Raw genomic sequence first — 24,283 nt, 5'->3', positions numbered from 1 at the left:
GTTTGTGCTGAGGGAATCAGGCATCTATGTACCCATGCAGAATTTTAGCACTGACGTGGAATTAGACATCGGAGGTCTTAGCCTGATTTTTAGTGCATCTGTCTTTGGCACTAACTTAGTACACAAACAGTCTATGTGGTTTAGTATGTTCTTTTAGCTTAAGTGAGAAGAAGGCTGCTTGTGGCAGTGGGTTGCATCAAAGAGTAAACATTTCAAACAGAGAGGAAATGGAGAAGTAACTGCACAGCATGGTGCTACATCAATATCATTAACAGTGGTTGAAAAGGGTGTGGTGGGAGCTGGTGGTTTGATAAGACATTGGGGCCACAGGGACAGCATTGCAAAAGGGAACGTGATGATTTGGAGGAAATCGTTGGGTGACATGCAGAGCTTCAAGTAACTCGTGAACACAGCTGGAACTTTGCCATATGGACTGAACATCATCTGTGCAACAAGTGCACAAAATGGCTGGGATCAGATGCAAAGTGGAAGGAGTAAGTTACTATTTTCCTCTATGGGGTAGAATTTGCAAAATTCACTGAGGTGTCTAGCAAGGAGCAAATACAATAAGCATGCCTTGACTAATAAAGCAGTGCTACCCATCGATGTTCAAAGTAACTTCTTCTGGAGAGCAGTAATTGTCAATGAATCCAAATAACAAATTATGGCTTCAAGCAATCATAAGCAGTAAATTGTGTCTACAGATCACCTCTTTATAAGCTCAATCAAGGAAATTAGCTGTTGTAGCACGTGTCTTTACCTCTGGGCTTCAAGAACCACCTGCTCCTGAGTGTATAATGGCATCTTTAAACAGGCTGATTATAAAATATCTAAAATAATGGCAGCTCCTTTGGTTCAGTGGCAGCGTTCCTACCTCTGGGCCGGAAGGCCTGAGTTCAAGTTCCAACTGCTCTAGGGTCTGAACAGGTTTATTTAAATTATCTAAAGCAAGTAATAGGACACACTGTAGCTACCATCTCCTCTCATAGACAAGTTAATCTGTAAAGAAATGGGCTGTGATGTGAGGGGTTTTTTGGGAGGGGTTGGTCACATTTCATGGTAGCTTCCTGGTGAAGCCTACTCCCAACAGAGCACAGACACGTTTGTTGGTACATTTTGCGTTTGGTAAGACAATATACCTCAAGGCCTCTTATTGCGATGGGGACAACCACTTTCCTAATAAACCTGCATGTCACACTGTGTTAGGGCAGAACATTCAGCTTGAGTATTCAGTTAAGGACGTGAGGATTCATATATCCTTTCAGCTGCTCTATGCTCTTGACATTACAACTGAAAGCAGGCCACCTCTGGGGTGTTGTGATGTCAACTGGTACCAATCTTTTCCTAGGCAGAAGATGCAACTGGAGTGAGGTCACGATCCCTTACCCCTCTCTCCTCCTGCCATTGATGCTGAACAACCGTAGTTGAAATAATGAAATGCAAGTCAATATCTGGAGCCAGAAAGTGGTATGCCGCACCAGGGTCTCCAAGATGGCTGCCAACTTTTACATGGAGAACACCATGCATTGATATGCCAGAAGCACTGCAGTGAGGACATTTAACGATTCATCTCTCTTTCACTCTAGCCTGTTGACGGCCTTTGGCAGACCTGCCTGATGACACCGTGCCTGTCGCTGCTGATTGAGGATGTCACTTATGGCGATGATAACAGGCAGGTCTTTTGCATGGCCTGGGCAGCTACAAAGTATGCAGCAATCCTCAGGGTGCCAGACACAGACATCTGCAGACATATGTCAGTGATGTGTTTACTAGATTGTGCCTGGGTCTAATTTAGAGAGAATAATAAACACATTTTTATTGTTTAGGCAGAATTTTCCCCTTCTAAATCCTTGTTTGCTGTTTGTCATTCAACTATGGTCATACAGGTAAACTTCTCCACTCTTAATTCTTAAAATGTATGACCTAAGAAACATTCAGTGTATGCATTCATCATTTGACCCATAATCATTGAAAGAGGTGTTAGTCCTGCTTCCTATTCTTTTCATATTGCCTTGCAAGTTTTTCTTTTCAATTACCATCTCAAGTCACTTTTGGATGACTATGTAATTTTTAAAAAATTCTTTTACTGTTTACTGATGCAAGACTAACTCACTTTTTGTTACCTGGGTCAGGTTGGTTCCACTGGAACATTGTCAGTGACAATGATGCCTTCAAGCTGCTCGGAAAATCTAAAGTGGACTGATGATGTTTACTTTAACAATTTGAAGATGTACAAAGCTGAGATAAATAGGATGCTGCTGTATCCCATCTGTTCTTGATTTATTAGTCTGTCATTATAACGGTTGATTAACAATAGTAGACTTTTTAGAAAACAGATTTATCCCAACAAGGAAGGAAGATTTTATGAAGGAAGGAGATAAAACAACCATGCATCAAGTTGACAGAAAAGACACAAAATATGGTCAAGACTAATGATAAACCAGTAGGAAAGTTTGAACAACAAAATACCAAAGAAAAAAGTGAGAAAATAAACTTTCAAGAGATATTAGGAAGTAATATATGTAAAGAAGAAAACAAATTAATAGCAAAATTGACTTGATGGGTTCTGACATAGGATATCAAAGCAAGTAGCTACAAACATAAGGAATGCGTTGGTAATAATCCTTAGATTCTGGAAAAGACTCAGAGGATTGGGAACCTGGTAACAAAAAACATTAGAATCTATTAAAAAGGTTGTAATTTGATAGAGTTTTTAAAAATACATTATATAATCAAATAGAGTCAGCATGCCTTCATGAACGGGAAATCGTGCCAAAATATGTTTTAATTGGAGTAAGGCAAATTTTAATGGTATGAGACAAGAATTCCCAAAAATTGATTGGAGTAGATTGCTCAGAAATAAAGGAAAGTCTGACAAGTTGGTAGCTTTCAGAAGTATGATAACAAGAGTTCAGAGTCATTATGTTTCTATTAGAGCACAAGGGAAGGCTGGTAGGATTAGAGATGAATAAAGATATTGAAGTTCTAGTCAAAAATAAAAAAGAATCATATATTAGATGTAAACAACTGGTTTCAAATGAATCTCTTGAACAGAATAAAGAGAGTAGGGGCATTCTTAAAAGGGAGATCAGTAAGGCAAACACAGGATATGAGATAGCCTTGACAAATAAGATTAAGGATAACCAAAGGGATTAGGTGATTAAAAAGGCATTCAACATTTTGCCTGCATTGCTCATAAGAGTTGGAACATTATGTTGAGGTTGTACAAGATGTTGGTGAGGCCTCTTCTGGAGTACTGCATCTAGTTCTGGTCACCCTGTTATCTGAAGGATATTACTATTCAGAAGAGATTTATCAGGATGTTGCTGGGAATGGAAGCTTTGAGTTAAGAGAGGCTGGAAGGGCTGAGACTTTTTTCACTGCAGCACAGGAGGCTGAGAGGTGACTGTATAGGGGTTTATAAAATAATGTTGGTTTACATAAGGTGAACAGCAGGTGTCTTATCCCTGGGGTGGGGGAATTTCAAGACTAGGGGGCATATTTTTAATGTGACAGGAGAAAGATCTGAAAAAGACTTGAGAGGCAATTTTATTTTTTTGAAGACAGGTAATGGTTCGTGTATGGAATGAACTTCCAGAGAATGTAGTGGATATGGCTATTGTCACATTGTTTAACAGACATTTAGATAAGTACAAATATAGAAAATGCTTGGAGGGTTATGGGCCAGGCAGGTGAGACTAGTTTAGTTTGGAATTATAGGGTAAAAACAAGGGCTGCAGATGATGGAAACCAGATTCTGGATTAGAGTGGTGCTGGAAAAGCACAGCAGTTCAGGCAGCATCCGAGGAGCAGGAAAATCAGGAAGAGAGGCAGAGTGCAGGCATGCACTCATGAAGGGCTTTTGCCTGAAACATAGATTTTCCTGCTCCTCAGACGCTGCCTGAACTGCTGTGCTTTTCCAACACCATTAATCCAGAACCTAGTTTGGGATTCTGGTCAGCATGGACTGTTTGGACCGAAGGGCCTGTTTCCACGCTGTATGACTCTATGACTTTAATATATTAGAATTGTTTGAGGATTAACAAGGGAACAGATAAAAGGGAACATATGTAATGCATTTGGATCTCCAGAAGGCATTTGATAGGTCAATTAATAATATAAAAATCCATGGTGTTGTTGATAGCATATTAGCATGAATAAAAGATTTGCTAAGTAATAGAAGGGTATGGTGGAAGAATTCAGATAGGTTAAGAGAGTGGAGGAAAAACTGCCAAAAGGAATATAATTTTGGGGCATGCAAGGTTATGCACTTTGGTGGGAAAAATAGAGGATGTGAATATTATTTAAATGGATAAAGACTGCATAAAGCTACAGTGTAGAAGGATTTGGGGGTCCTCATCCATAAATCACAAAAAACTAGCAGACAAGTTCAGTAGGTAATAGAGAAAGCAAATGGAATGTTGCCTTAATTTCAAAGTCAATGGCATATAATAATAGGGACGTCTTGCTAAAACTATACAACATAGAACATAGAACAGTACAGCACAGAACAGGCCCTTCAGCCCACGATGTTGTGCCGACCACTGATCCTCATGTATGCACCCTTAAATTTCTGTGACCATATGCATGTCCAGGAGTCTCTTAAATGTCCCCAATGACCCTGCCTCCACAACTGCTGCTGGCAACGCATTCCATGCTCTCACAACTCTTTGTGTAAAGAACCCGCCTCTGACATCCCCTCTATACTTTCCTCCAACCAGCTTAAAACTATGACCCCTCCTCCAACCAGCTTAAAACTATGACCCCTCATGTTAGAATACCATGAACAGTTTTCAATCCCTTGTCTGAGGGATTATTTACTGGCATTTGAAGCAGTTCAGACAGGGTTCACCAAGTTGATACTGGGCATGCAATAATTTCCCTATGAAGAGAGGTTGAAATGATTGAGCCAGTACTTATTGGAAGATACAAAATCTTAAGGGGGTTTAACAGGATGCAGAAAGTTTGTTTTCCCCTTGTGGAAGAGTCTAGAAGCAGAAGGCTTATTTTCAGAGTAAGGGATCACATATTTAAGACAGTGATCAGGAGGAATTTCTTTTGAGAGTAATGAATCTATGGAATGCTTTACGGCAGAATGTGTAGAGTCCAGGTGTTAAGCATAATCAAGGCCATGATAGACAGATTTTTTTAAACAGGAAGGGATCAAGGGTTGTGTGGATAAGACGAGAAAGCAGAGTTGAAGCTTAGCATATCAACCATAATCTTATTGAATAATGCAGCAGACACAATGGGCCAAATAGCTTACTTTTGTTTCTATATCTTAGAATCAATGTTCAAGTATCTCAAGAAACCAGTAAGGAATATTTATTATTTGACTCACAGTTGAGAATTCTTCATTACGTTATCCTTTAGAATTTTAGCTTCCTAACTCCTCTGAAAGTTTATCATTTTATCCCCGTAGGTTTTGTACAGATCAGCTTATTTTCATTTTAATTTTTTGGGACACGGGGACTACATCTAACGCACATCCTCATTGACCTGAAGCAGTGATGTGCCTTCTCCCTGACCATTGCAATTCTAGTGGTCATGATACTTGCACAGTGTGTAGACTCATTCACACATTTTATGGCTGACTTCTTTAACTTATTTTTATGTTTCCTGGATATATGCTAATCTTGTTTATTTAGTAAATTTTGAAAAGCATTTTATTTATCCTCAACTTAGCAACACTCAGCGACACCTTGCAACTTAGCAGACCAAGAAAGTTCAAAGAAGGAGCCACCACTGATTATAATCAGGAGAAATGAGAATCAATTTGGGGCTAGAAACAACAAGTTTTCCTGATAGGTGATAATGTTCTTCTTGTATTCTCTCCAGGCACACGAGAGAGGTTATGCTATCAATATGGCAATCTTGGACTCAGAGTTGTTGAAGAGAAATAGGATAAAAGGAGAAATATATACTTCTTGGAAACAGGTTTAACAACAGAGACAGAGAAATGGTACTGAAAGCAGCTAAAGCAATGACCATTAATGGAAGTAACAGTAGTGACAGTGACAAAGGAAAAAGTATTTGATTGAAATCAAGAGAACTGTGAAAAAACTTAAGATTTCAAAGAAACAGGGTTTCAATTTACCGATGGTTGCAGAGTTCAGATTGTAGTGGCTCAATAACTGGGAAATGAATATGGTGTGCAATCTAATGGATATTGATTAATGTCTAGCAGAATCACAGTCAAGAATATACAGAGGGTTGAAAGATGTTTAGAGAAGCTCACTGGTAATGGCAAAAGAAAGGAGTTGGAAAAGAAACAGAACTCTGAAATTTCTCACAAGGGATAAAGAAAATCAGATCACAGATAACAAACTGAAAGTGACAACAGTGTGCAAGACAATGAGACAACAAACTTTAATTAATTTATATTTATAGCCTGAATTCATTGCCATATAGCTAGTTTGCAAAGAATGTGTGGTGAAACAGCATCCTTCATGAGAATATTTTGAACACTTATCATTAGAAAACTGAGATACATTTGAAACTATGTTTCCCACTTGACAATGAGTCCAAATATAGCTTTTGTAAGCTAAAATCATTTAGCATTTGGTAATTAAACAAGTAACAATATCTTCCTGTATGGGCAAATCATCTGTAATTTGGAAATGATCTAATTCAATAACGAGATAAAGATAAATTAGTTTTAACATGTTCATTTTTCTATTTTTCTTTCTTTATAGAAATTATAGCTTGAGAAGGTCATAACCAATTTGCACTTTTGTAGCGATTGTATTTTTTGATTAAATGATTTAGTGCAGTTCACAACTCCTGGGATGATGCCCTGACTTTGTTTTACATGCTGATAGGACACACCCACACAGGCTCTAAAATTGTATCGGTCAGTCTGAAGTGTGGTAACACTTGACCAGATCATGGATTTAAGCACATATCTAGAACAAATATCAATGCAACTGTTACTGCAAATCTTCCTTTTCAGATACTTGCAAAAGACCCCAAAATGGAGTTTGAAGAGGAGCAGGAATACACTAGTTTTACGAAAGTTTACAATGGAACCACACCACCGAAGTAGATTAACTGGTCATTTATCTCATTGCTGGCTGTAGAATTTTGTTGTGCATAAAGTGGTCACGTTTGGCTACAAGTAGCAGTTATGATATCTTTAAAACAACTTATTGACTCAAAAGTATTTTAGACCTTTGGGGATGCAAAAGGCAAGTTATTTTATCTTTACTCTTCAACAGGAGTACAGATTATTTTCAACTGGTAGTCAGCAAGACACCTCCCTGTGCTCTCCACCATAATCCATGAATATATTCTTGAAACAAGACATCTTGTTTCAGTACAGAGATATTATTCTAATCTTCAAAACTATTAAAACTAAATGTTACATATTAGCAAATGAGTAATTATGGAAACGGAAAACAAAGAGTTTCAGCGGTGATTTAAAATATATCATAGACAAAAGCTATCACATAAGAAAAGAAGATTTTCTCAAAATTAAAATTACAATTCTGACAAACATAATTCAGCATCCTGCATCATCTGTCAGCTCATATTATCTGGTGCATACCCTGATCAGATAGAATATCAACTTCAAGAAAAGGCAAAGATGTTTCCTGTTATGATGGAAGGGAAAAAAAACTTTGTGCTATTAGAAATTCATTTCCTCATTGGTATGTTCTGAACATGGTTTATATGTTTATATTATGATTATGATTAGATTCCTATATGTGGAAACAGGCCCTTCAGCCCAACCAGTCCACACTGACCCTCCAAAGATCCAAACTGAATTACACAACTTAGAACAAAGGCCTGGAATTTTAGTGCAGTAGTGGGAAAGTATTCCCTTATTTTCCAATGCTTTTAACTTGTAGTATGAGCAGCAGTGAAAACAATTTTCTCAACAATAAACAGGGAGTTAGGGGTAGATGTCATTCTTGCACACATTGCTGTATGTATCACTTTGTATACTCTAGGCCGAAGAGCACCATAGGTGTACCAACACCATGTGTGTAATAAGTGCTGGCCTTGTCGCTGTGTCCATTTCATGAGCAAATAAAGAAGTCAGCTAAAAGGGACTGTATGTGTAATTGGTTGAAGATAATAGAGATGAATTTTGCATATAGATGGATTTTAAAGGTAGCAGAGAAAGCTTGCATTTGCACTTGGAATATGAAAATAGGAGAGATGGATTAGAGCACATTTAAAATTCAGCATGATTATCTATAACACAATGTAGCTACTGCACATGCACAAACATAGCCAGAGATATCACCTGACCTTGACAGAATGGGCTGCAGGAAGCGTCTACATATGCTGTTGATATCATTACGTTGCATGTGTGGTGACATTATCACAAGTGCATACACCACTGAAGAAGGGTCAGGGAGGCAAGGCAGAACCTGAGGCCCTGGCTGGAATTGGATAAATGCCAGGGAGGGAGGGGAGGAATGCAAAGCCTGAGAGCAGGTAGGGCAGAACTCCAGTCTTACATTTGCATGGAATTCTTGACTTTGCTTTAATATTTAACAATTTGTGGCCACTCAACCATGTTTGCAGACAGACAAAGTTCTCGTGATTTCATACTGTTATCAAATGTGGCCAAGCAAAATTCCAGTATGTTGTGCATGCTGTTACTATAATCACAAAAAAGGAGTTTAAGTCAACGAAAAGTTCCAACCAATGAGCACGATAACAGTAAGGCCAATCAAATCCTGGCCCAATACAGGATCTTGAGCAGCATTTAGCTACAAACTAAAACTCATTTTCCTAACCCTTCACAAATATTTGCCATAACTATATCTGGAACAGAATCTGTGGTTTTGGACTTCCAGGCTTAACATTAAGAATCTAACATTCCACAATGGGATGTCGTAAAAAGACTGCAAAAAGTTAAGTGTTAGAGGGAAAAAAATTAGTTAACGATTTTTTAGAAGACTTGTAGCTCAGGTCGATGATTTGGAATGCAAATTAGTTTGCTGAGCTGGAAGGTTTGTTTTCAGATGTTTCATCAACATGACTAGGTAACATCATCAGTGAGAGCCTCCGGTGAAGGGTTGTTGGTATGTCCCGGCTCTCTATTTATATATCTTGGTTTCTTAAGGTGGGTGATGTTATTTCTGGTTCTTTTTTTCAAGAGAAGGTAGATGGGGTCTAAAATCAATGTGTTTATTGATGGAATTCTGGTTAGAATGCCAGGCCTCTAGGAATTCTCGTGCGTGTCTTTGTTTCGCTTGTCCGAAGATGTGTGTGTTGCCCCAGTCAAAGTGGTGTCCTTATTTGTCTGTATGTATAGAAACTAGTGATAGTGGGTCACGTCTTTTGGTGGCGAGTTGGTGTTCATCTATCTTGGTGGCATGTTTCCTGCTTGTTTGTTAGTGTTTGTGTTAGGAATTTTAGTTTTATGGAGGCATAAAATGAGGTAAGGAGGTTCATGAGGTCAGCTAAATATGAGACACAGAGTACTGAAAAATGGCCTTAGGGCTCACTTACAAGAAACCAGCAAGTTGCATGTTGGATGCTTCAAGCAACCTGCTGTTTAGCTGGCTTTGGGTTACATTGGAGGGAGATAAATCTTGCAAAGGGAGTTTTGAATATATGTGAGGAACCTACTTTTCTAATTTGCTTGTGCAGCCATGGGAGCACCATTTTCTGATGTGGAATGTGTGCGTACAAGCCGCCTGCCACATTGGACACAATTTTCTATACCTCTAAGTATGTGCAGTTTTTGGCAGAGCATGTTTGAAATATTTTATATTTTCCAAGTTACAATGTTAATAAGGAATCAACCTTTTCACTTTGAAAATATGGGAAGTTGAGGCTTGATACGATTTGGTCAATTATGTAGTCGTCAAATATCTTTTGAGGCTTTCAGTTTGAAGTACAGAGCCGGTCTTTCATAAAGATCATGCATCAATAATTACGGTTTTTCGTGTCCATTATAAAGCACACATAAAAATGATTCTTTCTTCCATTCAGAGGGTTTCAGAATAGGGACTTCAAAAATCTGTTTCTTCGAATGTGCAAATGTGAATGATGCTCTTTGTACACATCATTTGGAAAAATTTCATGTGCGCTTTATTCAAGGGCCACTTCAAAGGTGAAAAAGAAACTAATAGATTCAAAACACTGTCCATTAAATCAGTCTTGCCAAATAATTTTGACCAGGTTTTTAATGTCACTTTTCCTTTTAAAAACTGTTCTCAGTTCAATGACATTCATTTGTCCATATATATTATCACCTGAATAACCAGTCCCAACAGTAACATTTACAATGACATGTTTTTTATACTGGGATTTAAGGTTGCACAAAGCATTACAGGAGAAAACTAATCTTCAGCAGGGAAACGTACCCCAAAATATCCTAAACAAAAATTCTAAATCTCACCATGCAGGATTTAAACAGTGCAAAGGCTGGCTGTAATAGAATGTTACTGTGCTGACTGTAAACACCATGATACTAAATACGTAGTTCATCACGTCAAACTATATAAATAATAGTACTGATTACCACAAAGAGACTACAGCTGTTTATAATGCAATGAAGTGAAACAGATGTGTTTTACAAACACGGTCAAGGTAAAATTAAAGAACAGGAACTTCACACTGACAACAGAGCCCATAAAATTAACCATGAAAGTGGAACAGACTTTTCTTTCCTGGTGTGGTTACTGCTCTGTTATCAAAAAAAAAGTAATTTCTGTAGATTATTGGTCACTGTGAACCACAACACATTTGGTGACAACTTAAGTGTATTCAACACAGTAAATGTTCAAACTGCAGCATTGTTGCTTTTATTGGAACTAAATTAGTTATTCCATGTTTTTCATTTCCAATAAAACTGTGCTGAGCACAATGGGGTTGTTGAACTATCTCTTTGAAGACTTTAAGTTGCAGTTAGTGGTATCAAAGCAGTTGTGGGACAGCCCGGATCATAATCAAAATTTGAAGTATATAAAGTAAACCTCACAGTTTTAAGTATGGCTCAGTGACAGCACTCTCACCTCTGAGTCAGAAATTGTGGCTTCAAGTCTCTCTCCAACGACCATCACAAAATTAAGCCTGACATTATGTACAGTTCTAAAATACAAGGTGGATGTAAAAGAACTTATTGTCACTATTCAAATGGGGAGTTTTCCCTATTGTCAAGACCAATATTTATTTCTTAAACAACATCACAAGAGGAGATGATCTTTACACTATGTGGTATCGTGCTGTGTCCAAATTGGCTGTGATGTTCGCTACAAGAATACTTCAGAAAGTATTTCATAGGGGACAAAGTGCTTTACAGCCAATGATCACGGAAGGCCATTTTATAATCACATTTTTCAAAGCATTTTACCATGTCACTCCACAAAGTGCTTTAACCAGAAAACTCAGAATCTAATGGAGGGGTAAGTAGTCTGGAGTGGTCATGTCATGGCAAGAACAAAGTCTGATCAGGATGTTCTGGGTATTTGCGAGCCAGAAGTTTTTGCTTGTTTGGTAAGCATGTTTAAATTATTTTGTAGACGCTTGAAAAATATCTACAGATGCCAGTTGGAGATTGGGATACAAAGGAAGTAGGCAATCTGTCCTACAGTCTAAGGAAACTAATAAGCTCTTGATTACAGCTCCTAGCTATCCCTTAAATGCCTTTCAGGATCTTTTTCCTCCACTGTTCGACCAAAATATTCTTTCAAAATGGTTTCAGAATTACTCGCCATTCTTCTATTACACTGTAACTTGTGTGTTTTGCATTTCTTATGACTTTATGCCATGTACGATTGTGTGGTTTGTGCTGCTAATGTAACAGTGCTGAAGAATGTGTTGCTGGAAAAGCACAGCAGGTCAGGCAGCATCAAAGGAGCAGGAGAATTGACGTTTCAGGCATAAGCCCTTCTTTAGGAAGGGCTTATGCCCGAAACGTCGATTCTCCTGCTCCTTTGATGCTGCCTGACCTGCTGCGCTTTTCCAGCAACACATTTTTAGCTCTGATCTCCAGCATCTGCAGTCCTCACTTTCTCCCTGCTAATGTAACACCCTTGGTCCTAGAGGAACACTGTCTCACCTTTACTGTATCAGCTGTAAATGGTAGAAATGATAAATAAAAGCTACTCTACTCATGTTCCTGACATCAGTCCTAAATTTTCCTCTCATTAGCTTGGAAGAACTTCTCTTGGAGCTCATATTTACCTTGAACTAATGCACCAGATTAAACTATCTGGAATTTAATAGATCCATTCTCAAACACCTAATTCCATAGATAAAATGCTCAATTTTTCCAGATTTCATTCATAAATTAATCATGTGCTGATAAGGACCAAACCTTATGCTTCAATACAAAACCAGATAGACATGCTTGGATGTAGTCTGACCACAATACTGTATAGTTTCAGTCTGCAATGCTCTAGATTTATACATGTCTGATTGAACACAGTCGGCGCTCTACTTGATCAGTTTATTTTTGCTCTACGGTGGTTAGATATGCAAACAGAAGTGTTTAAGTGTTTGCCAGCCTGCATATTCTCCATCCTGTAAAAGCACTGGGAACAGGTGAGAGACACTGAAAATAAAATGCAAGGAACTAACATACAAAAACAGCAAATCCCAACATGAAGTACTGAGGCTATTAAAACCCATTCAGTTTCAATTTGTAGAAATACAAAAGATTTATCGTGACCTCCTCCACTATGCATTTAACATCCTCCGCCAGCTCTGCGAGACAGGATGCCTCTCTGAACCTGATTGTGCTCTGGTTATCAGAACTCACACTACAATGTCACAACCACTTAACTGATATCTGAAAGTAACTTTCAGATTTTTCAAAATAGCAACACTTAACGAACACTGCAAAGGAGACTCAGTCATCTCTAAGGAGCAACTTATTTTTACATATTATCTTTAAGCATGATAATTGATCCTCAACACTTTTCAGGAACATATCAGGAAACTAGAGAAATTTGGATGGGATGATATAAAGCTTGTTTGAAAAGATATTTGAAGAACTTATAAATGGAAAAGGAGTTCATCATGATGCACTCAAGCATAATTTAACAAGTTAAAGCACAACATTTGTACAAGCAAACAAAAAAAGCACAAAAATATCCAAGGTAGAGGCTACCACGCTGAAGAGGCAGAATGGCTCAGAGGAAAATCTGCCAGGAGACTGTGTGCCTGTATTTAATGGATGATCACAATAGAAAATCGCTACAAGATTAACAGATACTGCGAATCCTCTTGCAAGGATGCCTGCCTTGAACAAGTTTTCCTCGTCTCTCTAGCTTTATTCCTGATGAAGGGCTTTTGCCCGAAACGTCGATTTTGCTGCTCCTCGGATGCTGCCTGAACTGCTGTGCTCTTCCAGCACCACTAATCCAAAATCTGGTTTCCAGCATCTGCAGTCATTGTTTTTATCTAGATAAGTTAGCAGCCTGTCTACTATTTGAGGGAACAAGACATCGAATGTGTATTTATGTCTTCTTAAATATGAACAGCTAAGACTTCAAAGTTAAGACTTCAAAGAACTGGAAATAAGTGCATCATAAAGATCAGATCATTTCTATTAATCCTTGGTTGGTCCTGATTTAGTAGATCTGAATCTGAGCATGGTAGGATTTCTTTAGTTCACTGCAACGCCATTCGTTAAGAGAAAGTTAATCAACTAAAATTCCTGATCCTAATCAGTATAAAGCCGGCAACTTGGCATCATTTATTGTTTAGGTTCACAATACAGGCTGGTCACTTAGGACTGCTATTTGAAGGTGCTTTGAAATAAAAAATGGTATTGAGAAGGGAAAAAAACTTTATGGATGGAGGGGAGAAGAAAGAAAATGTTTAATGAAGGAAATTTGATAAAGTGTATTAGACTCTTGCTATGGACTCTTGCTCCTACTACTTACGCTGCAGTACTGCACAAAACAGCTCGACTTGAGTTTCAGGATACAAATTAAGAACTTGCAACTCCTAAGGTAACAGGAAATGCAGTATCAGCTATTAGAGGAGTTTAGTACTTCACCAGGATCTGATTGCTGCACAAATGAATCCTAACAGAAAAGCAAATATTACTGAGCAGCTACATTAACTACAGGATATAATTTTACATTCAAGGTTTGGATCTTCTGTGGTACTTTCAGTGACATGACTATTTGTCTAATCAACAAAAAAGTAACCACCTCTCTACTATGGATCAAACATTTTTCTTAACAGACCTTTAAATAAATCAGTGTTAGTAACTGCTTCCCAACTGGGAACACTGCCAGGATGAAGGTTCCTTTATTCAAGTGTTACCCAGTCTCAATCCTAATATTATACAGTTGTTACCCATCCCCATCCTTTTTTCCTCTAATGTTTGACCTATCAAAATCAATACTTTGATAAATGTTTACAAATGTTACAAGCAGAGAGAAAAGCATTGTTTAGCAACATATGAGGTGCTCTCGACTGAAACAAAACTAATAAATTAATGCAGTGAAAAAAAAGCATGATTGGTCTAATTTACATATCCTTCAGATTGCCCCGTCCTAAAGGACAAACTCTAGATAATCACAAAATCTACACTGCCATGCCATGCCAATGCCAAGCATTTTGACCAGTCCAGACAGACAATTACAGGTAACTATAATCCTAACATTTTATCCAAGATAAAGTAAACAAGCCCTCACAACAGCCTGTACTTTCCTCCATTTGTTCATCTCAGTAAACAGGCACAAAGTAAAATCATAAAATCACAGAGTCCCTACCGTGCAGAAAAAGGCAATTTGTCTCATTGAGTCTGCACCAACCCTCCGGAAGAGCATCCCACTATAACCCCACATTCGCCCTGGCTAATCTACCTAGGCTGCACATCCCTGGACACTCTGGGCAATGTGGCATGGCCAATCCATCTAGTCTGCACATATTTTGACTGTGGGAGGAAACCAAAGCATCCAGAGGAAACCCATGCTCGTGAAGAGAATGAGCAAACTCTACACAGACAGTCATCCAAGGCTGAAATCAAGCCTTGGTCCCTGGCATTGAGAGGCAACAATGCTAACCACTGAGCCACTGTGCTGCCCTTAAAGATAACCAAAATTGTTTAATTATCGAGATTTGGTCACAAAAGTCAGTAAAAGATGTTCTCCGTTATCTTAATCTTAATGACATAATTAATGGAACTATTAACAAGCAAATCTTAAGTCATAGCACTTAAAAGACAAATTTCTACAGGATAGGAGATGCATTTCCTAAAACCCAAATTATGTTGAGCGGCATACTTTTACATCAACTAGACCAAATAGTGTGAAGGACTTGCTTGATGTTCTAGCAAAATCAAAAACTTGTTAATTATTTTGCTAAATCTAGTACTCAGAGGAACCCTACCTTTCGGGTTCTTTACATTTATTTTGGAAACACATCAGGAATTAAACTGTACATCTATGGCTGTCAAATAAACAATCTGAGATGTAATTACCTACAAACTCTGATAAAAAATTATTATTATTAGTGTGAAGAAAATACAAAAAAATGCAAGCAGATCAATAGCCAGAATCTGGGAGAAACTCAAAACCTGAGGAAAACTGATAAAAGATTTTGGGCAGATTTGAATTCTGATATGGTAAAGACAACAATATGTTGATTCGGAATACAGGCACTTCGAGTCATAGAGATGTACAGCATAGAAACAGACCCTTCGGTCCAATCCGTCCATGCCGACCAGATATCCCAACCCAATCTAATCCCACCTGCCAGCACCCGGCCCATATCCCTCCAAACCCTTCCTATTCATATACCCATTCAAACGCCTTTTAAATGTTGCAATTGTACCAGCTTCCACCACTTCCTCTGGTAGCCCATTCCATACACATACCACCCTGTGTGTGAAAAGGTTGCCCCTTAGGTCTCTTTTATATCTTTCCCCTCTCACCTTAAACCTATGCCCTCTAATTCTGCTAAAGTCAACTTAGCACTATTGTCGCTTTCTTGATGGGAATGAGGAAGGATGGATTCTTCCATCATCTTTATGGCTATTAGGCCCATAAAATGTGGCCAGTTTACTGGCTCCAGTGGTTACTCAATTCATTTCCTTTCCAAAGTGGTCCCGTTGTCCATCAGTGTGTTGCAGTAAATTCCTGAAACAGGTTGAAAATTGAACATGCAAGAACCATTCAATTTTTATGCCAGTGGAATTATAACATTTAAATCAAAAAAACTAACAACTCAATCCAACTATGGTATGGGGTGGAGCAGGATAGGATGGGATGAAGTGGGATTTAAATATACAAGTTATATAAAATAAACAAACACTTACCATTTTACAGATTGTATTGGGGATCGGACATCACAGACTCATAGTCATAGTGTACAGCACACAAACAGACCCTTTGGTCCAACTTGTCCATGCCAACCAGATATCCTAAATTAACCTAGTGCTATTTGCCAGCTTTTGGTCTGTATCCCTCTAAATCCTTCCTATTTACATACCCATCAAGATGTCTTTTAAATGACCTCAAGACCGAGCATTAAGACACACCCTCCAGCAAAAAAAACACAATTTAACTAATCAAGATAATCTATCATGAGAAAACATTTAGATTATTGAAGTGCCATATTAATGTCAGAGAAGACATAAACACATTGACCACTGCATGCCAGCTTGTGAAATTAATTTGTTGTTTGAAAAAAGGAATCTCTTGTGTGATTAAAAGCTCTGATACTTTACTGAGCTTTTACGTTAATGTTTATAGGCAAGATACAAACACATAAACAACTCTGATGTGAGTCTGGTACTCGGAAATCCTGCATTCAGATGTTATTCAATAAAGAATTTTATCAGTGTTTCTTGCATCATCAGCAAATGGCAGGATTAATAAAAATGTTTTATTGCATGGTGGGTAGAGTAGTAGTATGATTGAAACTCATTAAAAAACACGGTTTTTAATACAACGCTATTCAGTAAAACAGCTAGACTATCTATCATCTCAGCTTTGCAGTACTTAAGTGCAAAATAGATACCTACAACAGACAGGAAGGGTTGAATGACCTCCTATGTTTCTATGTTAATAAGAAAGTTGACCTGTGACATAAACAATCCAGAATGTCATTAAATATGGCTGCACCTTTTAAACTGAGAAAGCAAAGTGAAGAATGCTTTACCTGTAGACCGCAACATCCAACTGCATTTAATATGGAAGCATTGTGTACAACATGGTACTGAATTCCTGCTTTTACAGCTCGCAGAATGAGGTCACTATGTGTTGTCGCCCTACAGGAAATCATTAAGAATGTTGGAAATTAAGCAGTACAATTGTGGTGCAATTAAACTTACAAAAGATTGCATACTCTATCCCTGATCTAATTCATCCTTCAGCAATAATCTGCTGCATGGTTCCATATAATTCCTTCATAAATAGAAGGTGACACTTCCCACTTTGAAGGTTTTACACTACTATTTTGTTTCCTCCTTTCCTTGCTGACTGCCCCCCTCTGTTACACAGAGTACAGCAGGCAATCTCTTCTAAGCTTTTTCCCTCTGCTATTTCAAAATCAGCAGCAGCGTTGATTTTTCTACCTTCCTTTTGGAAATTTCTGTGGGCATGCACAGTGTCTTCTCCCAGGTGACAGGATGAATTCAAGTTAACTCCTACATTTGCTTGTGCAGAATTTTGTTGTTCTGGGTTAGGTTGAATAGTACATTGTATATCATGCACTTTTGCTTTAATTATCTTTGAAAAACGAGGAAATTTCTACAGAAATGGAAGGAGCAGAAACTGCCTTATCTCATTCCATTTTGTCTAAAACTCAGAAACCTAAGCAAAAGCCCAAGGACCATAACACAGGACACTATTATGGCAATATAATTAATGGATAAGATGAGGGAAATCAACAAAACATGTACAGGGATGACTTCAATATTGAACTTAATTTGATAGTTTGTCAGGAGAGCATGGTATCTATTTTCACAGAAAGGCTTCCACTGATTTTAACTAAAACCTTTCTGATGTTAATACTAATTTATGGTGGATAATAAAACACATGAGTTTCCAAAGTATGTGAAAATTTATTGCCCAAGTCAGTTTCACAACTTGTAACTGACAGGTGCACAATCAGTTTCAAACTCTAATTTCATTTCAGTAACTGGGGCTAGACCAGACACATCCTGGACAGATGCACAAAGATAACTGCACTTCATTCATACAAATGAGTAAGCATTCTTGCAGCCATCCCATTCATGAGTATTAGTATTTCATTGACCAAAATAAAGAGTTTGGCAATTTTCTTTTTACATAATCAATTGCATCATTTAGTGCATAATTTCCTTTTTCAGAACTACAGGTCAGATTCTTTTTATGTAAAAATGTGGGCCTTCATGTACAAGCCATACCTGTTTACACAGTCGAGGGAATGAAGCTTCACACAAACACTTGTTAGCTTTGTGTTTAAACCTTGGCTTTTAATTAGTACTGTCTTGCAGCCATTATGTTCTGGGTAATGAGTGTACATTAAAATCCAAGAGATACCATTTACCCAAACATAAGCAACTGTTCTCAGTTTATTGTACTCCAATGGAATTTTCACTGAAACAATTCAAAGTTGTCCTTTCCAGACAACTCAGTAACCATTAAATCTGGATCAGTTTGAGTTATACAAATAACTTCAAATGTACGTGGTTCTTGTGAGACCATTGTAGTGGCGCAGTGAGAATATTCATTTCTTGATCAGAAACAACTACCGCATGGAAGGGAACAATTTGAAAATTTTAGTGAAATCTTTCTTTCAATACTGAAAATACAACTTTAATCAATTATTTATTTTTGTGTGACTTGTATCTGTAGGGACTACAATGATAGCCCATTCCAGATTATTGTAGCATTAGAAAATCAGTTTAAAGTCAATTTTTAAACACAAAATTAACAAGAGTTATATGGACTTGTACAATATCCTATATTTCTTCTGCTTAAAAAACTGATGTTTCAGAAGGGGACCAAAGAATCATAGAAATTTACAATATGGAAGGAGGCCAATCAGCCCTATGTGTCTGTACCAGCTCCCATTCAGAGATTTAAAATAATTAATGGAGTACAGGAAGTAAAATTCCCAAAACAATGCTTTCAGGATAGGAGGACTGGAGATCATAGGTTCAGGGTTATAAAGGGCAGACAACACCACTTTTATGTACATAGAATGATTAATATCTATAACAGCACCAGTAACTGTTTTTATGGCCACACAAATTTTAAAATATATATGCAGAATTGGGAGTACAGAAGGAAAGATATTTTGGAACAAAGTAGGTTGAATGGTTGTTATTGCCTGCACCAATTTCATAAAGGGAAGACATTAACTAATGGACTGAACCACTTTCTAAACATGGACTAATTTCTACTTTAAAATGTCATGCTCTAGTTCACTTATGAATTGAAACGTAATTCCATTTATTTCAGTGGATTAGTGTGCAAAATGCACAGATAGGAATCAACTTGAAACAGAGTGAAGCCATCAATTTTTTCTCATATTAACGATGGAAAGTACAGCTTAACCTTACCATATAGCTCTCTTTTCTGACCCAGCAATTAGCCATATTGTTTTCCACTGAACGTAAGTGAAGATGATGGATAAATTATAGACATATAGGAGAAAACTTCAATAGCTAATGCCTACCCAAAGGGGTCTCCTACCACAAGAAAGGCAATGTCATTATCAGCAGCATCTTTCAAAATTTCATCAGCTTCTTGTTCGACCATCTCTCTTTCTGCAATGATGAGTTCACGGCCATAAAATTCCTCCTGTAGTAAAAAGAGAATTCAATTCTAATTAGCTGCAATTTATCCCTTCAGATAGCTGAGTTCAGGATAAAATGAAAGAGACTCATGTAATCTCCATTTTAGTTATCAAAGTGCTTACATTTACAGCCTACTGCCTCAAAATACACACACTTATAAGAAGCTAAATAGACTATAAACAATCCAATATCATCTTGTTTATTAAAATGTCTTATAAAATATGAATTGGTGTCTATTTCTCACAATGAAACAGGTAATCAAAATTCTGGTGTAATATCAGGCACATTTCAGTAAAGAACCATTGGTCACAGTTTCTCCAGTGATTTCTGGATGACAGGCAATGGTGTAGTTTAAAAACTGTCGACTCTGGTCTAATGTGATAGCAATCAGGGATATTGTGCAACCTCCAGCTAAAAAGCAACCAGGATTGAGAATGTTGTTGAATTTTACTCTCCCTAAACCAGACAGAAAAAAAGCAATTTTCCATTCTCTTAAAACATACTGGGGAATATCAATTTACTCAGCATGGAATGACAAATGATCATTTCTCATCTCTTGTGATTTGGCACTCAAAGACATAAGTAGCAGTTAAAAGAAAAAAAATACTACTTTTAAGTTGTTCCTTTCTTAGGATGTGAAATGGTTATTTATGTGGTGTTTCTTGAAAATGAGCTGATTTTCCAGCATTCCAAGCACCCTGCTAACCAAAGAGTAGAGTCTGGCACGACCTTAAGAGAAGCCTGCTCCAATTGGGAGGTAATTTTCAAACAGTTTAAAAATCATATTCCGAAGAGAAATCTTTCAATTAATAAAATGGGAAGGAATCCGCAAGAAGTCCATTACATTCTTTGGCAGTGCCTCAGGATTGAGGAAAAACTCGCTTCCACTCTAATGGTTGGGACTTGGGGTGGGGGTTGGGATGTTCTGTAATGGCTGAGTAGTGTAGACACTGCCACAGGCAGGGCAGATGGTGTACGATGGGGGTGGGGGATTTCCGTATTCTGTGCGCGCTTTCCCCTTAGTCTCCATGTGCTCCACTCAGTGATACACAAATATGGTCAGATCTTCTTCTCCGGTCTCTAAGTTCTAAGGCAAATGATATTTCAGGAATCTTTCAGCGTGTCCTCGTAGTATTTCTTCTGCCCACCTCGTGGTCACTTACTACTGTGGAGCTGGAACAGCACTTGTTTAAGGACTCTTGTAACTGGCATACACACAATTTAAATGAGCCATAACACACAGCAGCACCCAGGAACTAAAAGCAGCCAAGGAAAAACACCTGTACAATGTATTCAGGAATAACAGGTACCAGATAAGCTTGGTCCGCCAATTCCTCCACAACAGACCTAAACAAGAAGACACAACATGCCCAGAAACTCTAGCCACCCTGCCATACGTTAAAGACATCTCAGAGATGATAACCAGACTACTCCGGCCCCTAGGCATCATGGCAGTCCACACTGAATCAGCTCCTAATGAATTTAAAGGATCCCAACTAACAACCACAGAATGAACATCATACACGAAATACCCTGCAAGGACTGCAACAAAAATTACGTTGGACAGGCGGGCCGGAAACTAGCCACCAGGATATATGAGCACTAGCTTCCCACCAAAAGACATCACCAACTACCACTAGTATCCATATACACAGACGAAGAGGAACACCAGTTCAATTGGGACAATACATCCATCCTTTGGACAGGCTAAACAAAGACATTCACAGGAATTCCTAAAGGCCTGGCATTCAAACCAGAACTTCATTAACAAACATATCGATTTGGACCCCATTTACCAAGCTCTCAGAAAAAGAACTGGAAGTAATATCACCCACCACAACAGACCAAGACAGACAAATAGCAAGCAGGACAGAACACCAGTGCTTCACTGGAGGCTCACTGATGATGTTACCTAACATGGTGATGAAATGTCTGAGAACAAATCTACCAACTCAATGAGCAAACTTACACCCTGATCCACAACCTGAGCTACAAATCTTCTCCAAAATCGCTAGTACAATACATCTTAATTTCAAAACTATTATTTAATTAAGTACTATTACAAGGAATATCAGGAAAGGGAGGTGGTGGTAATCTTTCTGAACTAGCAAGTCAGAACCACAGATTAACATTCTAGTGACACGGGTTCAAATGCCATAATGGCAGAATTGGAAATTAAATCCTGTTGTTCACTAATGCCCTTTCAGGAAAGAAATCTGTCATCTTTATCTGTCAGGTCTACCTTTGAGTCCAGATCAACAGCAACAGGCTTTTAACTGCCCTCTGATAGGGCATAGCAAGCCACTTATAATCATAGAGTCACAGAGATGTACAGCATGGAAACACCCTTTGGTCCAACTTGTCCATGCCGACCAGATATCCCAACCCAATCTAGTCCCACCTGCCAGCACCCGGCCCATATCCCTCCAAACCCTTCCTATTCATATACCCATCCCAATGCTTCTTAAATGTTGCAATTGCACCAGCCCCCACCACTTCCTCTGGCAGCTCATTCCATACACATACCACCCTGTGTGCGAAAAGGTAGCCCCGTAGGTCTCTTTTATATCTTTCCCCTCTCACCCTAAACATATGCCCTCTAGTTCTGGAAAAGACTTTGCCTATTTACCCTATCCATGCCCCTCATAATTTTGTAAACCTCTATAAGGTCACCCCTCAGCCTCTGCCGCTCCAGGGAAAACAGCCCTAGCCTATTCAACCTCTCCCTATAGCTCAAATCCTCCGACCCTAACAACATCCTTGTAAATCTTTTCTGAACCCTTTCAAGTTTCACAACATCTTTACGATAGGAAGGAGACCAGAATTGCAAGCAATATTCCAACAGTGGCCTAACCAACGTCCTGTAGAGCTGCAACATGACCTCCCAACTCCTGTACTCAATACTCTGACCAATGAAAGGAAAGCATATCAAATGCCTTCTTCACTATCCTATCTACCTGCGACTCCACTTTCAAGGAGCTATGAACCTGCACTCCAAGGTCTCTTTGTTCAGCAACACTCCCTAGGACATTACCATTAAGTGTATAAGTCCTGCTAAGATTTGCTTTCCCAAAATGCAGTTTGTTGCATTTCTCTGAATTAAACTCCATCTGTCACTTCTCAGCCCATTGGCCCATCTGGTCAAGAGCCAGTTGTAATCTGAGGTAACCCTCTTCGCTGTCCACTACACCTCCAATTTTGGTGTCATCTGCAAACTTACTAACCGTACCTTTTATGCTCGCATCCAAGTTATTTATGTAAATGACAAAAATTAGAGTACCCAGCACCGATCCTTGTGGCACTCCACTGGTCACTGGCCTCTAGTCTGAAAAACAACCTCCACCACCACCCTCTGACTTCGACCTTTAAGCCAGTTCTGTATCCAAATGGCTAGTTCTCCCTGTATTCCGTGAGCTCTAACCTTGCTAATCAGTCTCCCATGGAGAACCTTGTTGTACACCTTACTGAGGTCCATATGCATCACATCTACCGCTCTGCCCTCATCAATCCTCTTTGTTACTTCCTCAAAAAACTCAATCAAGTTTGTGAGACATGATTTCCCACGCACAAAGCCATGTTGACTATCCCTAATCAGTCCTTGCCGTTCCAAATACATGACCATCCTGTCCCTCAGGATTCCCTCCAACAACTTGCCCACTACCGCGTCAGGCTCACTGATCTTCAGATTAGAATAATTACAGTGTGGAAACAGGCCCTTCGGCCCAACAAGTCCACAATGACCCACCGAAGCGTAACCCACCCAGACCCATTCCCCGACATTTACCCCTTCACCTAACACTACGGGCAATTTAGCGTTGCCAGTTCACCTAACCTGCACATTTTTGGATTGTGGGAGGAAACCAGATCACCTGGAGGAAACCCATGCAAACACGGGGGAGAATGTGCAAAGTCCACACAGAGTCGCCTGAGGCGGGAATTGAACCCGGGTCTCTGGTGCTGTGAGGCAGCAGTGCTAACCACTGTGCCACCATGTTGCCCACCGTAGTTCCCTGGCTTGTCCTTACCAGTGTCACCATGTTAGCCAGCCTCCAGTCTTCCGGCACCTCACCTGTGACTATCAATGACACAAATATCTCAGCAGAGGCCTAGCAATCACTTCTCTAGCTTCCCAGAGTTCTCTGGTACACCTGATCAGGTCCTGGGGATTTATCCACTCTTATGCATTTCAAGACATCCAGCATGTCCTCCTCTGTAATATGGACATTTTGCAAGATGTCACCATCTATTTCCCTACAGTCTATATCTTCCATATCCTTTTCCAAAGTAAATACTGATGCAAAATACTCATTTAGTATCGCCCCCATTTTCTGTGGCTCCACACAAAGGCCACCTTGCTGATCTTTGAGGGGATTCTGGATTAGTGGTGCTGGAAGAACACAGCAGTTCAGGCAGCATCCAAGGAGCTTCGAAATCGATGTTTAGGGCAAAAGCCCTTCATCAGGAATAAAGGCAGTGAACCTGAAGCGTGGAGAGATAAGCCAGAGGAGGGTGGGGGAGGGGAGAAAGTAGCATAGAGTACAATGGGTGAGTGGGGGAGGGGATGAAGGG

At 38.9% G+C, this 24,283-nt stretch overlaps 1 protein-coding gene across 1 annotated transcript in view; it reads right to left on the bottom strand.

Annotated features, from left to right (window-relative positions):
• The window catches only part of dph5 (diphthamide biosynthesis 5), a 73,020-nt gene that overhangs the window by 35,677 nt on the left and 13,060 nt on the right, over positions 1 to 24,283 (bottom strand). Inside the window, exons 2-3 of the mRNA XM_043699670.1 lie at positions 19,594 to 19,718; positions 17,089 to 17,197 (exon numbers count right to left, since the gene is read on the bottom strand). Of these exons, the coding sequence (XP_043555605.1) occupies positions 17,089 to 17,197; positions 19,594 to 19,718 (234 nt within the window). The remainder of the gene's footprint in view (positions 1 to 17,088; positions 17,198 to 19,593; positions 19,719 to 24,283) is intronic.

Source organism: Chiloscyllium plagiosum, chromosome 11 (assembly GCF_004010195.1).
Source record: "Chiloscyllium plagiosum isolate BGI_BamShark_2017 chromosome 11, ASM401019v2, whole genome shotgun sequence".
Lineage (NCBI taxonomy): Eukaryota > Metazoa > Chordata > Chondrichthyes > Orectolobiformes > Hemiscylliidae > Chiloscyllium > Chiloscyllium plagiosum.
This window is presented reverse-complemented; position numbering and strand designations above follow the sequence as displayed.